The sequence below is a fragment of the Paroedura picta genome, chromosome 6, assembly GCF_049243985.1.
Source record: "Paroedura picta isolate Pp20150507F chromosome 6, Ppicta_v3.0, whole genome shotgun sequence".
Classification (NCBI taxonomy): Eukaryota; Metazoa; Chordata; class Lepidosauria; order Squamata; family Gekkonidae; genus Paroedura; species Paroedura picta.
The window spans coordinates 27,158,494-27,175,294 of NC_135374.1; the positions used below are offsets into that span (position 1 = coordinate 27,158,494).

At 43.5% G+C, this 16,801-nt stretch overlaps 1 protein-coding gene across 5 annotated transcripts in view; it reads right to left on the reverse strand.

Moving 5' to 3' along the window:
* DCLK1 (doublecortin like kinase 1) overlaps positions 1-16,801 on the reverse strand; it is a 260,706-nt gene that overhangs the window by 130,610 nt on the left and 113,295 nt on the right. For all 5 annotated transcript variants that reach the window (XM_077341856.1, XM_077341855.1, XM_077341858.1 and 2 more), the window contains one exon: positions 1,044-1,143. In XM_077341856.1, coding sequence (XP_077197971.1) covers positions 1,044-1,143 — 100 coding nt within the window. The remainder of the gene's footprint in view (positions 1-1,043; positions 1,144-16,801) is intronic.

Below are 16,801 nucleotides of genomic sequence, written 5' to 3' on the forward strand. Positions count from 1 at the left end.
AGCAGAGTCTGCTCTCCAGAGCACAGCCAAAAAGCTGCTTAGCACATTAGCCAATGTTCTATAAATATAACAGATGGGGAATTATGAACAACTACCCTTCTCTTTTTTTACATTGGGGCACAATAATCAAGGTTACAGAAACCTGACAACTGAAAACGTAACACTTCTAACTTTAATCTCTTATACTGTTCAAGAGACATCTGAGCCACGAAAATCTGATCTATGGCAATTGCCAGTCAGAGGGTAAAGTACAAACACTGGTACAGGGAACCAGACTTCCAGATGTGTTGGCCAATTAAGATGAGATTAGTTTTCAGAGATTACAATCTCTGTGTCTTTTCATTTTAATAATTGTCTTCTGTTCCTTGTTCTTTAATAGTTATGTCTGTTCTGTACTAGGTCTATAATTCTGCCCAAGATTTGTGCGTTGGCAACCACATGGACAGTAATGCTAAGAAGAAGTTGAAGACAGCAGGAAAAGAGGAAGAGCAACCATGAGATAGACTTACATCACAAGCCACAGGCCTCAGACCTGAGCAAGGCTGTTAATGATAGGATGTTTGGGAGGATGTTAATTCACAGAGTCACCATAAACTGGAAGCAATTTAACAGAATTTAGCACATAGATAATGGCATGGAGCTAAAGCTTAGGAAACTTTTTAAATGCTAGCAAGTTTAGGTCCTCCTACTACAGTACGGTTATTTATCAGCACTTCACAATCCTTTAGTTTGTTACTAATTTGCAAGGCTTTTGAAAGAAACTTGGAGAGGGATTTTGTACCATGTTCTAGGTTAGCAGCCTTATTGCCATCTTTTGGTTCCATACAGTCTTAGTTCTCATTCACACAGGAAAACCAAGCCTTATAGCAGGACCTGTGGTCCTCCAGATGTTCATGGACTACAATTCCCATGAGCCCCTGCCAGCATTTGCTGGCAGGGGCTCATGGGAATTGTAGTCCATGAACATCTGGAGGACCACAGGTTGACTACCCCTGCCTTATACAAAAGAAATTATGCTAGTGGGAAAAACTAGAGTTTCTTACCACTTTCATCTAGCAAGAAGTCATCCTGGTAACGAAACTTCTCAGGTCCACATGCAATAAATATGTCATCGTCGCCAAAAAAATCCTGAAGGCACATCACCTGAAATAAGAAATTAAAGGTATGAAATTGGTATCAAATCTCACAGACACACAAAGCTTTCACAGGAAAATGGCTCAGATTCCTAAGGGTTGCTGGGGCAGAAACCTTTTAAAGCTGTATTACATAGGAAATAAAAGGATGGAACACTTTTACAGAGAATGCCACAAGCAATAATCATGCTGATAATGGTAATACTTTAACATGTTGTGTCAAAATTCTGTAATGGAAAATATAAGGTAAAAAGCCTTGCACTTTTATCAATTTGAATAGTATTTAATTTAGGTACTTAGTAGGTATCGAAAGTACTTAAATACAATTGCTATTGGCCAAGTACATTACAACCTACATTTCAATCTGATCTATTGGGATAAACACAAATGACAATATATGGGAAATTTACAGAACCTGGACACAGGAGACTGTGAGGTAAGTAGTGGGAATTATTAAAATCTTAATCTGAAATTATTCCCCAATCATTTGTCATGCTGCAACCCAAAACGGCATTAAGGCTTTCAAGACCAGCATCCACTACTGAACAAGAAGTTGCTTACAAGGGAAAGAAAAAGCATGCTCTGATACACTTGCACAAGCCTATGTGTGCTTAAAGGGTCTCTTTTGGCCATGGGTTACATGGAACCTGGACGGGGTAAGGTTTGGAGAATATCAGGACCTCAGTGGGTGATAATAGCATAGAATTCACCTTCCACAACTGCCATTTCTCTTGTCTAACCTGGAGATCAGTTATAATTTTTGGAGATATCCAGGCCAGACCTGGGATCAGCTACTCTAGTCTACCCGCTCCCTAAAAACGTTTCCTCCAGAAAACGAATATCCATTATATCTTTTTTAAAGTCATACAATTCCTAAAAAATCATAAATCAGGTCCAACAAAAAACATACAAATGTAATATAAAGTACCAGAACTCACTTGATGACACATTACTTAGTCACTACAATTATCTTTATTTAAAGGAGAATGCTTTTTATAATTGTTGGGCACTGATCTTTTAAAACATTTCTTTTTATATAACACAAATGTATTGTACAGCACAACACGTTTTCTTTCAGCCTGTAATTCTGGTCCAAGAATTTTCACTGTGAAGTGTTTAGATGACAATAAAGACCACATTTAGTCTCAGTATAGATGAGTAGCCATGTTAGTCTAGGAATGGGCATGACACTGAATTAGCCACAAATCTGACCTGTATATGCTCCTCCCAAAAAAACCCTGAGATTTGGGGATGTGCTTCCCTCAAAACATTTTCTGAACCTTTTGTCTGGCTCGATTTGAGGTTTGGACCATTGAAACCTAACAGCTGAACAAGGCAGTCTTCCCATCAGCTGTTAGGTTCAAATGCCTACAAGCTGAAATGGCTGTCATTTAGACTTAACAGCTTGAAAGGTCTTTCCAAGTGGAGGGAAATGACATGGACTGCTGAAATGGCTGTGAGGTTCAATTGGCTGCAAGCCATTTCACCAATCTATTTCACTCCCCCAACTTCAAAGCACAAAAGAGCAAACTCAATTTGTGAAATGGCTGCCATCTGGGAGAAGCAAAATGGACCAGCCTAAGCTGGCCTGTTAGACTTCCACAGTGACTCACAAAAGCTCATACCCTGTCAATTATGTAATTCTTTTAGGTGCTTCTGGACTCCTGCTCTTTTCTAGTCTATATTTATTATCTAGGCATGGAACAACTACAACTCACCATCATTCTATTTGTCTGAAGGACTAGCTCACCCATACTGTTCAATCCAGTAATGATGGGATACACTCCAAAAGCCAAAACCAACAGGCAGTTCACAGAATGAAGTTTGAGAACCAAATAGCACAGGAAATACATCAGAGGCACATTCCAGAAAATTACCAAGGATAGCACAGCGCAAGTTGGCCTTGCGCATACCATATACAGATAACAATTTATCAAAACAATGGTCCAGATTAAGAAGGAGATGGGGGCTCTCCTAGGAAAGCATAACTTAGGACCAAGAAGTAACAAGATCACCTGCAGCACTATTGATCATCAATACACTAAATAACATCAAATCAGAGGATCCCAGCAAAACACCAATCCCAGAACTGAACTGGGGCAGAGAGATATTGTCATCATATGACACCAGGCTGTTTGGGGAAGGCTATAGGGGTGGGCTACCTCTTTCCCAACCCCCACATCTCCTAAATTCCAAGCCAGGCAGGGAAGGTTGTGAGAAGTGTGCCTTCCTCCCACCCCTCACATCTCCCAATCATATCTCCCATCTCTGACCAGCAGGAGGGAATGGAACTGCAGACAAACCAGGGCTTAGTTTCCAAAGTTGTTGCAGGAGCTTCTCATTCCTCTGCCCTGCCTCCAGCTGCAGCTCCCTACCTTGTCAGTTCACCTGGCTCACCTGAGACTCTTAAGCAATGCTACCTATTGGTGGCAGGGAGGTAGGAAGTGAGCTGTCTACATGCAATTTAACCTGATTGGCCCTCATTGGCAAAGTGCTCTCTTCCTATAGGTTGCACAGCTCCAGGGAGGGTCAATCAGTTAAGGAGTTGTCTGCACACAATTATAACTGATTGGCCTTCATTGGCAGAGTGCAATTTGAACTGATTGGCCCTTGCTGGTAAAGTTCTGGCTCCCTATTAGTAGCATACCCCAAGGAGTGCTAATCTGGTAGGGTGAGTTGTCTGCACGCAACTTCAATTTTATAACCATATTTAGTGATGAAATAATATTTGAATTAAGTTCAATAGTTCAATACAATATTGACTACAGTTTCTGATTCTGATTAAAATAATATTTCTTTTGGCAGATGTATTCCCTCCTGTCACCTTAGTGATTGCTAAGTTCATCTCCGCATTTATAATTATTAGGAAAAGGAATTGTCATTGTCACTTATTCACAATTCTTCTTTTATTTCATTTTTCACTTTGCAACAGTAGTTTTAAGCTATATTTTATACCATTAATTGATTTTACTCTATTTTCACCATGTATTGTGGACAAAGCGAATCTGTGGTTACATGTCACTCAATGTGATATGCATTTCTATGTTTTAGTTTGTTGTTATGGCTTTGACTTCAATGATAAGCCTTACACATAGACAGGGGTCTTGGTGTGCTACTTTACCATTGGAAAGTCCACCCCCCCTCCTCCCAGGCTTGCCCTGACACCTGCTTTATTGTCCTTTAGGCACCAAGCCATTCAATTGCAATATCCCATCTCTTAAAGCTCTTATGGTCCCTTCTAGCCCCGGGACTATTCTGTGTATTTTTTCAAGACAAAAGACTTCAGAAGTGGTTGGCCATTGCTTGCAACCCTGGATTTCCTTAGGGGCTTCCCAGGGACAACTGTCTCATCACATGTGGTGGAGATGAGAACAGATTTAAAAAATTGGTTTAATATACATATATTGAAAAAATGTAAATTTTCATGATAACCCGAAAATATGTTATTTATTGAGTATAATACCAGATTCAATTCCAAGACAGGCAAAAGAACTATTCTTTCATGCCACTACAGCTGCAAGACTGTTGGTTGCACAAGGGTGGAAAAACCAGAACTTGCCAAATATGTCAGCTTGGTTGGACAAGATGGAGGAACTTTGCAAAATGGCCACAGATTAATTAATTTGGTCAACAAAAGACTGACTGAAGAATTTCAAGAGCATTGGAATTTATTTATTTATTACTATTTGAAATTTATTAACAAATCAGTAATAGGTTTAAGTATATGTATAAGTGGTTATGATTAGTATTGGGCAAGGACACTAGTACTGACATATTAGCAAGCTATTTGACTCCCTTCCCTCCCTTTTCCCTCCCTATTCTTTCCTTTTCCTATGTAATTTTGAAGACTAATAAAAATTGTAATAAAAAAACCCCTGGTTCTCCAGATTAGAGGGCACTGCTCTTAACCACTATACCAAATTGGCTCGGAAGGTAAGGCTATAACAGAAAAATGCATTTTCTGTCTAAAACAGGCATCTATACTACTACTCAGATCCCTTCCATGAGGTGGGGTACTCATATAGAGTGGACAAAATCTGATCCTTTCCAAACAAGTTAACTCAGCTTTAGAAGGAACAAATGAATACATTTAGCCATATTTTATGCACAGATTGACTCTAATATATTTGCTTATACTATTTAATGTATTTAAGACTTAAAGCAGATTAAACACTGTGGATCGATAACAATTCATATGAAGAAGCATCTAATAAGCATACAGTATGCCAATACATTCAATATGAGGAAACATACAACAAGAAAACTACTAGGACTAGGATTACAAAATCTGAATGAGCATAGCATGCTAGGCATAACATAGTATGGCCATAAAAATGGAAATATTAAGCAATAGCAGGGTGATATGTGCAGTAAACTGATAATAAATACATCCTATGTAATGGTAGAATCCACAGTGCCTTTGAAAGTATTATCTATGCTGCCCTTGTTCTTTCATATACTAACAAATCGCCAGAGAAAATAGATCCTACTGGACAAGATGTTTTGTGCTTGGAGCCCTCAAGCATATTTTCTGGTTGTATATGCATACATCTGTTTCCCCAATGATTCAAAAGGTTGGTGTAGCTCTACAGGCATACCTCCATTTTGTTTGCCTTCTCCCAATGTTAAATCAGTCTACAAGCCAATGGACTATGTCAGGTTCTCTATGTCTTTCACAGCCCTCAGCTTTGGATCAGAATGCTGACTGGAATTATTACTGTCAAGTATCAATAGGCGGCAGGACTTACCCCAGCCGCCCGTTGGCAGCGGAAGGGCAGGCGAGAGGAGAGCGGCTCGCTCAGGCAGCTCCTGGGCTCGTTTGCGGCACGAGCGGCTCAAGGGGCAGGGCCTGCAGGCTGGATTAAGCTCGGCCCCCGGCTTCCTGCCACTCACAGCTTGGCAGACAAGCAACGGTTGGATCCTTGCCTTGCTCCGGAGCGGGTTCGCAGCAGCGGCCTAGCGGGCGGCTGATCATGTGACTAGAGCAGGGTAGGATGAGTGGGGTAGTATCCACCCCCCCATCCGGCCTATTATTGGAGCAGACACCCCCCTCCAGATTTGCCTGCATATTCGGGAGGGCGGGAGGTGGGCACAGTGGGAATCAGGCTGCCACGGTAGCTTCTCGCAGGGGAGAATAATATGCCTATTTGTACCACCCAGGTAGCCTGGTCCATTTGGCTGCTAAGAAGAAGGCGGGGGTGGGCCGGGGTGCCAGGCCTCAAAAAAAGGCTGAAAAAGAAAAGAAGGGGCAGGGCATGACACCCACAGAGGGCCGCCAGACGCAGCGTCGGGCTAGTGCGCCTAAGGCACGCGAGGCCTGGCTCTCAGCAGTTCCCACTCCCCGAGCTTCCGTGAGTGGAGCCCCGGGCAGTAGAAAAACGGGGGTGCCTGAGGGTCAACCGGAGGGCTCCCATGGGGGCCAGTGGGCTTTGAGCCGAAGCAGAGGGGATGGGCACAGATGGCCAAAGCCCGCACAAGTCAGATCCTGGGATGCTGAGCTAGTTGGCCAGCAAAGATCTGGCTCCAGCAATAAATGGGGAGCCAGGCACAGGGCACCCCGCAGTGACTCTGATGAGGAGCCATAGGTTCAGGATGCTTCCCCCGTGAGGCAGCATACACCAAGAGAGCGGTGCAGATCCTGGCCACCTCCATCAGGGGTGTCAGCAAGGTCCAGGGAGCCAGGGCCTAGCAGTGCCAGGCATGGGGAGCATGGGGGTGACCAGCATTCCAGCGAGTCCTCGTCAAGGACCTCAGAACGCTCTGACTCTCTGAGCACCAGCAACTCTGCATCAGGTTCAGGTTCAGGCCTGTGATCTAGCGACAGGTCCCCGCATGACAGCGCATCCTACTGGCAGGGCTATGCCAGGGCATTGGAGCGCTTTTCAAACCCCAAGTCAAAACATCACGGGTCCGCCCGAGACGTTTCCTCATCAGGATCCAGCACAGGTGATAGCTGTTCGATCCCAAAAAGAAAGGGGACAGGAGCATGGATCCGGGCGCTGAAAGCACCATGGATCAGTAAGACTTAAGAGTAAACGGTCTATGCATGGTAGTCCCTCTTTGGGTGAGTCCTATTCTTGGGAAGAGGGAAATGAAGTCCATCGGGAGGGCTGGTATTGGCTGGAGGGGGCTTATGTACCGGGTATACTGACTTGGATGGATGTTAGGTGGTCCAATTCTCAACGCCTGCTGGACAAAAGCGGGAATTCCTGAAAAAGACAGGTCCCACCCATCAAGTATAAGGCGCCTGAAGCACCTCCAGGGGTATATTTACAGGCAAAAATACGAGAGAGAGCCTTAGAGGGCTACTTCGTTGATTTATTCTCACTGATCCGGGAGCAGGCTTCTGGGGGGGATACCAGCAGCTGCCGGGACAAGACAAAGAGGAAGGAGGTTGCCTCCTGTGATAGGTCGTTTGATAATTGGATGAGAGGCTTCACGGAGTACCTTGCTTGGAGCTCTCAAGCATATTTTCTGGTTGTATATGCATACAGCTGTTTCCCCAATGATTCAAAAGGTTGGTGTAGCTCTACAGGCATACCTCCCTTTTGTTTGCCTTCCCCCAACATTAAAATCAATCCACAAGCCAATGGAGTGTGTCAGGTTCTCTATGTCTTTCACAGCCCTCAGCTTTGGATCAGAATGCTGACTGGAATTATTACTGTCAAATATCAATAGTATTTGGTACCTCAAAGGAAGAGTGCCTAACCATGTAATTAGTTTCCAGACTCCAAGACTGTGAACATCTTTGACTCCTTACTTTAATGTTTTATTAACCTTGTAGGAGAATTTTTCATCTGAGCACAACAGGAATCTTCTTTCAGCCTTTGTGCTATAGATTTTACTGTAACATATATCATTTTTGGAAACTGGATTTAACAAACTACTATTCATAAATGTTCATTTGATGTGCTATGATTTGGTTTAACTCTTCTGGTGCTTCTTTCTTCAGTTTACAGCCTCTTAGGGTTGTTTCTTTGGCCATCTCATGAGAAGGAAGGTCTCCCTAGAGAAGAGCTTAATGCTGGGAGTGATTGAGGGCAAAAGAAAAAGGGGACGACAGAGAATGAGGTGGCTGGAAGGAGTCAATGAAGCAGTCAGTGCGAGCTTAAATGGACTCCGGGGAATGAGGGAGGACAGAAGGCCTGTCCATGGTGTCACGATGGGTCGGACATGACTTCACAACTAACAAGGGTTGTTTCTGACTTTGCTGTAGTTTCCCAAAGTCATTTGCACCCCAAAGTTATCTTTGTGATGACAATAATATGAGGACTTACATCTGTAGATATGTCACAGATATGTTAGTTTTCCATATTACAAGTCTCATCACAGCAACAATCTGAAGACGCAGACCCTTTGTTACGAAACACACCCCCTGCTTCAGACTGGCTTTGTATCTGCGGCAATTGAGGACCTCATATACTATGTCCTAGACTGTCCTCTCTACAATGACCTGGGAAACAAATTTATTAGGAAACCATTGCCCCGGGGAACTACAATTTGAAATTTCTGCTCTCAGATAAAGAGCCTATGTCTCCAATAGAATGACACTTTTTGCACTGGCTGCCAGAAAAACTGGGTCCAACTTATACAAACATTTCTAATGCTCTATTGTCTTCTCTTAAAATGCCAATTTTATTTCAGTATTTTATTGACTGTACTATTTTTAAACTTGATCATTTTACGCATAACTATATATACCATTTGTTTGGTTATATTCAAGTGTGTATGATCTTGTCTTGACATGATTGTGACAGCTAATGGATCATACAATCAAAATGTCATAACTAGCTAATGTCTCCTAAACTGAGTTTGGGGAAATTAGCTTTTAATCAGAGACATAGTAAAAGTGGGTCATTCAGGATCTACTCCAATGTCCTGTCTTGAGGTCCAAAGCTTAGAGCTATATTTGAGCCTCTATAACTGCACGTGTTTATTTACCCACCTCACAGGGTATCTGTTGTGGGGAGAGGAAAGGGAAGGTGACTGTAAGCTGCTTTGAGCCTCTTTTGGGTAGAGAAAAGAGGCATATAAGAACCAACTATCCTCCTCCTCCTCCTCCTCCCTCTTCCTCCAGTCAATCTTCTTTCTGGTGCTGACTATATTCCCATGGGCATTAATCTAAGCAAGAAAGGCATGCCTGTTTATTCACTTAAATTTTCCTCTGTAATTATGCAGAGATACATAAGTCTGGAGCGTAAACAGTTGTTATGTTGTATTGACTGTAAGTGGAAAAGAATTAAAAATAATAATACCCCACTGTACAGTGTGAACAGAACAGAGATAAGCAGCTTGTTTCTGTACTTTTACACTGAAAATCAATATAAATGCTGATGTTGGATTAGCATGTCAATCTTCTATCTTAACAGGGCTTAAGTTAATAAAGATCTTTAAATGATACTCAATACAAAGGGGGAGGGGGACTCAGAAGGCAAGAGCACCTAGCTCTAGTCTGCTTCAGTCAAGCTGAGAAAGCAGGAGCTTAATCCAGAATGTCAGTGATGGTCAAGGCAACTTGGCACCCCGATAGGAAAACATGTCAGACATATGCAGAGGGGGAAGAGTAGTAAATTAATCTGGTGTTAATCATATCTAAACGCAGAAGTGAATCACTGATCTACCTCAGTATGTGGCTTGTTACAATGCTAACATCATCTAAACCTTAATGGAATTTACTGAAAATACCAATCAAATGATGAGTAGATCGTCGGGTAGAGGCATAGTGAGGTAAAGAGAGCTTGGAAAACTACTACCTTTACAGTGCCTGTGTTTCTACAAAAAGTAAACAAAGACTGTGGGGGGAAATGGGAAAAGTCACAGAAAAGTTGGGCCCTTTGCGCCACAGACAAGCAAAAGCCCACTGGGAACTAATTAATCATGAAGAATGCATAATATCACATTGTAACATGCCTTTGTCTACAATGCAGGATCAGGTAGCTACATAAAGACAGTCATGGAATGGAGCTCATCTGTAGTAGTTATTTGTGTTACTGGAGTCCTTGCATCTCCTTATTCTTTGGGTAACAGCTTGCAAAAAATGTTTAAAATGAAGTGTTCTTACGCTGGCTCTCTGACATATTGTTTATTGTGCAGCTTAAAAAGAAAAACCCTGAAAGCACGCAAGCTACATAAGCATATACAAATATAATTAATAAATGCAATTAATTTAGCTGATCATCAGTTATAATAAACTGAGAAGGTAGAACAAAGGATTTTTAAGTGCAGAATCTCAGCACTCTTGATAATGTCACGCTCAGTTAAGAACAACAGAATGATGGAGGGAGGCAGTTCAGGCAGCCCCAGTTTAAGGATTTATGGGGCAATCACACCAGTTTAAGGATTTGTGGGGGCCTTAACACAGGACAACTTTCACCATTACTTGTGCTATAACAGCAGGGCACCCTTACCATGGAAGGGACTTTGGAAGCAGCTTTTGGTTGTTGTTCTTGTAGTCCACAAGCCACATAAGCATGAAGACCCCTAACAATCACAGTGTGAAGGACCCCTAACTGTACACCACCATGGAGTTTATGGGGGCCCCATCACACATGCTACAAGGATAAACTGCTTTTGTGGTACAGGGGAGGGAGGTGGTTCATTATGGCGGCACTTTGATTTATCCCTTACTAGCTTGAAAGGGTCCTCCCTGTCAGTGTCTCAGCTGCTTTCCAGGCCGCCGGGAAGCACTGAGGGCGAAGTGGGGGGAGGGAGCGCTTCCCGGGGGCAAGCACACCCGGTGTCTCTGGGAGGCCTCTGCAAGGGCCCAGGTGTGCTTTCCAGGCCTTTGGGAAGCGCTCCCTCTACCCCCCCCCCCACGGCTGGTCCTCTTACCTGGGGCCCTGCAAGTGGAGCAGCTGAGTCACAAATGTGCCTTGTTCTAACAGCCAGGCACATCTGTGAGGCAAGGGGTGAGGGCTTGGTGAGGGAGGGTGAGAGCTGTAGGGGCAGGGCCACTCAGGGTGCAGCTGGCTGCACCCTGATTGGCCCTGGAGAGGCCGGACCGTTGGTCCCCCAAGGCTGTTTCACAATTAATAAGAAGCACCAAATGGATAAGATGACAATAGCTGTTAAGTACTGTGGCATCAAAAATGCCACATAAGAAAATCAGGCTACATCTTTTTCACCTCAAGTTCTAAAACTAACAAACAGGATCCATCACTGCAATCAACTCTTCATTATGGCTTGTGACTACCAGTGGATTTCTATAGATGGGAAAGGTTTTTTACGCATTCCCCCTCTCTTGCTACTCCTCCAATGCCCCCTCATACCATTGCATAGGAGCAGTATTCCAGGGATCATTTTGGGGATAGGAGACAAAGAATTCATGCTCCACACATGGAAAGCCCTTCCACCATCGAAAGCACCAGTGATCATACCTCTTCATATGCAGTATGATAACCTGACTGCATCTGCAGAAAAGCCAGATTGTTATAATTTCTCCTGATGTAGGTCTCCTGTAATATCTCAAATAACATGCGCTTACTTCTTAAGAAATAATTATTACATTTTTATCCCATACATCTAAAGAGTACATGATTCTTCTCCCTACTGTATCCTTACAACTACAGAGTAAACTAGGGTAAACTGACATCAATCCCTGGAATACACTAGTTTTCTATTTTCTACATATTTATAAGCATGAAAAAGCCCCAATTTGCTATTCGTGACCATTCAATAAACCCCTCTGTATCAGTTAGCGATCTGTTTAATTGAACTCTGACTGATCTCATTTCATTTTGGAAACCATCCTGCAGAAATGCAATGGCAGGAATTACATTTAACAGAAGCAATTTGTTGTTTCTTTACTTTGCCGGGATTCATTACTATGTGTCAGGAAAAGCAGGCACACCGCGAGTGCCTACTAAGTAGGGAAAATGGGCTATTGTTAAGTAAGCCTTATAACATGAACAGCAGAAGAATAAAGATGAGCTGGATTCATGCACAGAGATAACATATAGATTAGCGGCTGAAAACTACTGAAGCAGGATGCCTGAATTCTGCTCTCAAAATTCAAATAAATCACACACCCCTTCCTATTGTTTGGCTGGATGTCTTTTATTCACGCCCACTTCTTAAATCTGCTATTACGTACTGTGACAGTATTGTTAGGTTTATCCCCCCCCCCCCGCCCCGCCACCCGGGGATTAGAGCATTTACAAATACTGGGGGAGGAGCTGTGCCCCAGACAAATATGTACTTCCACTTCTTGTTTCCGGTCCAAGTTACCTTGCCGAGGCAAAGATTTAGTCAAACACATTCGAAGTTATCTCCCATTTACACATTTCAGAAAGCCAAACTGCGGAGAATTCATTCTTTGCTTTTGGGAGGAAATCTCCATGGTGACATTTGCATCATCAAGCAGCAAAAGGTTTTTTTTTTTTTTTCCACCAGAGCAGAAGCTTAATGTGCGAAGGGTAAGAAAAGACTGCGCTTGTCTTTACAAGACTGCCCTCTATAAACGAACAGAGCTGACTGCCCTCTATAAACGAACAGAGCTGACTGCAATAAGATACGTGTGTCACCTATAAGCTCAACAGCTTAGAAAGGGCAGGCAGTGACATACAAATGCACAATACGTCTCTGCACCAGCCAGACGCACATTAACCTGAATAGCAGACAGAGGTTTTGTAACTCGAATAAACAAATGAGGCAATATGATAGAGAAGGGAGAACAGATTCTGAGGATGCAGAAAGGAATCTAATTAATTTGCCCTGGTGTTTAAATGTTACACTAGTTGACTAACGAGGCAGTTAAAGAATAAATTTTAATTGTTACTGCACTTAGATGCTATACTGGCCAACAACAATGGGATATATTGGAGTATCAAAAGGTTTACAGTCGCCTATCTTTCCTCTCTCCACAACAGATATCAAGCCCTATGAAGATAGGTTGAGGGACTTGGGAATGTTCAGCCTGGAGAAAAGGAGGTTGAGAGGGGACATGATAGCCCTCTTTAAGTATTTGAAAGGTTGTCACTTAGAGGAGGGCAGGATGCTGTTTCCGTTGGCTGCAGAGGAGAGGACACGCAGTAATGGGTTTAAACTACAAGTAACTGCTACACCAATGAGGGCCAATAAGATGAAGACAAGATTCAGGTACTGTTGGTCATTGACAGAGCTGCTCAAAGACTGAGGAGTCAGCCTTTCCTGGAGGGGATTCCAACCCCCCCCCCCCCAAAGGAGTAGGGTCATAGCTCATGGATGCTGCTGGATCCTGGCCTACAGTTAGAGCATTGCACAGTTACAGCATTGCACTCTGCTAACCCCAATTTGTTGGTAATCCTTGGCCCTGCCTCCAACCTGGTGGAATGAAGAGCCAGTTTAAATCCAGGCCCTGCAGACAAAGTTCTGCAGGGCTTGCAAAAGGGTACTCTTCACAGCATCCCCAGTCTGGTTAGTCCAGTGGAGCGTATTTAAGAGAGTGGGGGGAGGGGTACTATTTTTAACTGTGCTATTATCATTGTGAACTGCTCTAAGCCCACTCGCAGGGAGGGGCAGTGCAGAAATTATATTAAAATTCTCCACAGCATGGGGCACCTTTTATTAGCTTTGGTTAATGATAGGCCAGCTATGGCCATTCCCTCCAAAAATGTGCTCTATCCACAGTGATTCATAAGGGAAAGAGGCATAAAATGGAAGGTAGCCATCATAGCCCATGAGCTAGCAACCCCCACTTGGGACATTGGTCAGGTGCAAGCTGGATGGGGTCTGCGGTGAGTTTGTTTCTTATACACACATACATTGTGAAGGGACAAAGTATGTGTAGGGCCCTCTTCTTGTTCCTCTCCTATCTACTACTGCGTTTTTCCAAAGGAAGATTTGAACTGATGACTTCCAGACACTTCTCATGCTCCTACCCACATTTTTTGCAATGACATAGTTCCATATATATTCACTGGGAAAAATGAAACAATTAACATGACCTATATAGGTAAAAAGGCCTCTTGTGGCGTAGGATGGTAAGGCAACTGACATGCTGTCTGAAGCTCTGACTATGAGGCTGGGAGTTCGATCCCAGCACCTGGCTCAAAATTGACTCAGCCTTCCATCCTTCCGAGGTCGGTAAAATGAGTACCCAGCTTGCTGGTGAGTAAAACGGTAATGACTGGGGAAGGGAATGGCAAACCACCCTGTATTGAGTCTGCCATGAAAACGCTGGAGGGCGTCACCCCAAGGGTCAGACATGACTCGGTGCTTGCACAGGGGATACCTTTACCTTTGTATAGGAAACATAATAAGGCTTTGATGACTCAAATGGGCAGTAGCTCTTTGAGCATCTTAACCCTAAAGCCAGAATAATTATCTTCAGTGAACTGCCTCAACTTTAGTGTACCAGCTACCTGGGAAATACTGTGGTCCCACAGGGATCTCACATTGGGGATCCTTACAGGAAGAGGGTTTAAAATGTATAGACACATGGACTCTGCCCTTCCCACCAAATATTCACAATACAAAAACATAGAGCCAGGGTGGTACAGTGGTTAGAACAGGAGTCCTCAACCCCTTCCCGGTGGCAGGTACATTAGGAAATCTGCTTAGCCAACCAGAAAAATGCCAAGCTTATGTGTAGCTCTGATAGCAGGTCTTCAACATCTCAGGTAGAAGCTCTAACATTTCTTTATAAATTACCATATTATTTTAAAATATTTTCTAACATACAGACAATAAGGACCCATGTTGAGCTAGTAAAGAAACCTTCAACTGGCAGCATCTGTCTTCCTACTGCAACCATCTAACACAGTGGTCCCCAACCTTTATTAGGCTGGGGACCGGCAGGGCATCGGGCCGCGCCCACGCGGGCCACGCCCACGCATCGGGCCGCGCCCACGGGCCGCACCCGCAAGCCGCGCCCGCGGATCGGGCCACACCCGCGGGGCCGCGGCCACGGTTCGGACCTCGCGGGCGCGGCTTCCACGGGCGCGGCCCGGCCGTGCTTCCCTCTCCCCGCCCTCCCGCAGTAAGAAGCTTCCCGGGCCGCAAGCTTGCGGCCTGGGAAGTTTTTTACTGCGGGGGGGGGGCGGGGAGAGGGAGCCGCAGCCCGGCGCCATGGCCTTTGCGGCCTGACGCCGGGCCGCGGCCCGCAGGTTGGGAACCACTGATCTAACACACTTCTGCAAAAAAAAAATTCCATCATTAATAACTGAAGTAAATAAGTACATTTTTGTTGGGTACCTCAGAAGTAAATGATCATTTAAAAATCAGACCTTCACATATTCCTAAAGTACATCTGTGTTCTCTTCCCCCACCCTATGAGTCAAATGTTTATCAGATTGCACACTGCTGCAGATGTGCAACCGTGATTCATTTCAATGAGGCTCGCATAAACCACAATGAACTAATACAAATATTGTTGCTGCAGCTCCAGCACTTCTATGGACATTTCCCTTTTAAAATCTGCCCATACTGCTTATCATCTGCTATCCTCATTAAAGCAAAGGCAAATCTTACAATGCAACCACTAAAATCTTTCCTCTCGATGGCGGCCCATTTGGTCATGTCCATCACGAGGTTCCTCTGCATTATGGGGAAACTGAATCCAGGCTAAATTCTATTTAAAAAATGTTCCTTTTATTGCAATTCAATACCCAAGCAACCTGGCAATTCATCAGCATATGGTTGTGTGACTTGAGATTTCACACACCTCTACAATAAAAGGACACAAAGTGGAAGGAAGAACAAAATACCACACTGCCAGGAGATGGTATTTCAAAACAATCTGTTCTTAAGACCCAGCTAGTTGTAACAGTGCAAAGCATCATAGGCTTTTTCTATACTAATGTTTCAGAATAAGTGACATTAATATTCTCTTGAATTCGGAATAGGTTTTCCTCTGCCAAACTCACACTTTCTTTTGCTTTGAAGTATAGTGCAAGACTGCCATTTGGTGGCCAGACTTCCAAAGCGATGAAACCCAGCCCACTCAAAACCTCAGCTCTTTCAGTAACTTGATAAAACAGCTAATATTCATGCAATTGAAAAGAAACAGGGGGAGATGCATATGCCAATCTTCAAGAGCAAAACCCTTTGAGGCCTGCTTGTTTGTTACACCGACTAAAGTGGTCTAAAAGATTTTAAAAAGATGAAAATGCTTGAAACCCATCCTGAGATCCTAAGAGCCACTATCTTTCACTTCGTGCCTACAATAGTGGTCCCAAACACTTCCATTTAAAACCAGATGTCTAATACTCAGACCAACAAAAGCCTAATGTTACAGATGTGCAATTGTATCTTTTCCCCAGCTTGGTTTTCATCTTTGCTTTTAAACCTGGAAGCTGCAATGAGTTAAAATGCAGCATGTTTTGAACTAGTTTTTTAGAAACAGTTTTGTGCAAAAAAAAATGTTTTATGGTAATCCAGACATGTGGATTAAAAACAGGATTGATTGTGTTTCTGTTTTCTGATATTTTCCCTTTAGGTGGGTACACTGATCAGCACTGCACTCTTCATCAACATGAGCAGTATGAAATTTAATGACAGCTGACAAAGCTAGCCTTCAATCAAAGGAAATTGCACAAAAGTCTTGCAGTAACATATATGCATGTGAATGTATTGTGAAAGGAGATTAATTTTCTCCACTTAGGAGGATACTTTAATAGTAAAATATGAGGGCCACAGGACAGGGCACCTGACACTGCAACAGTGGCTCATTTCTAGTGTGGCTGGGTTTG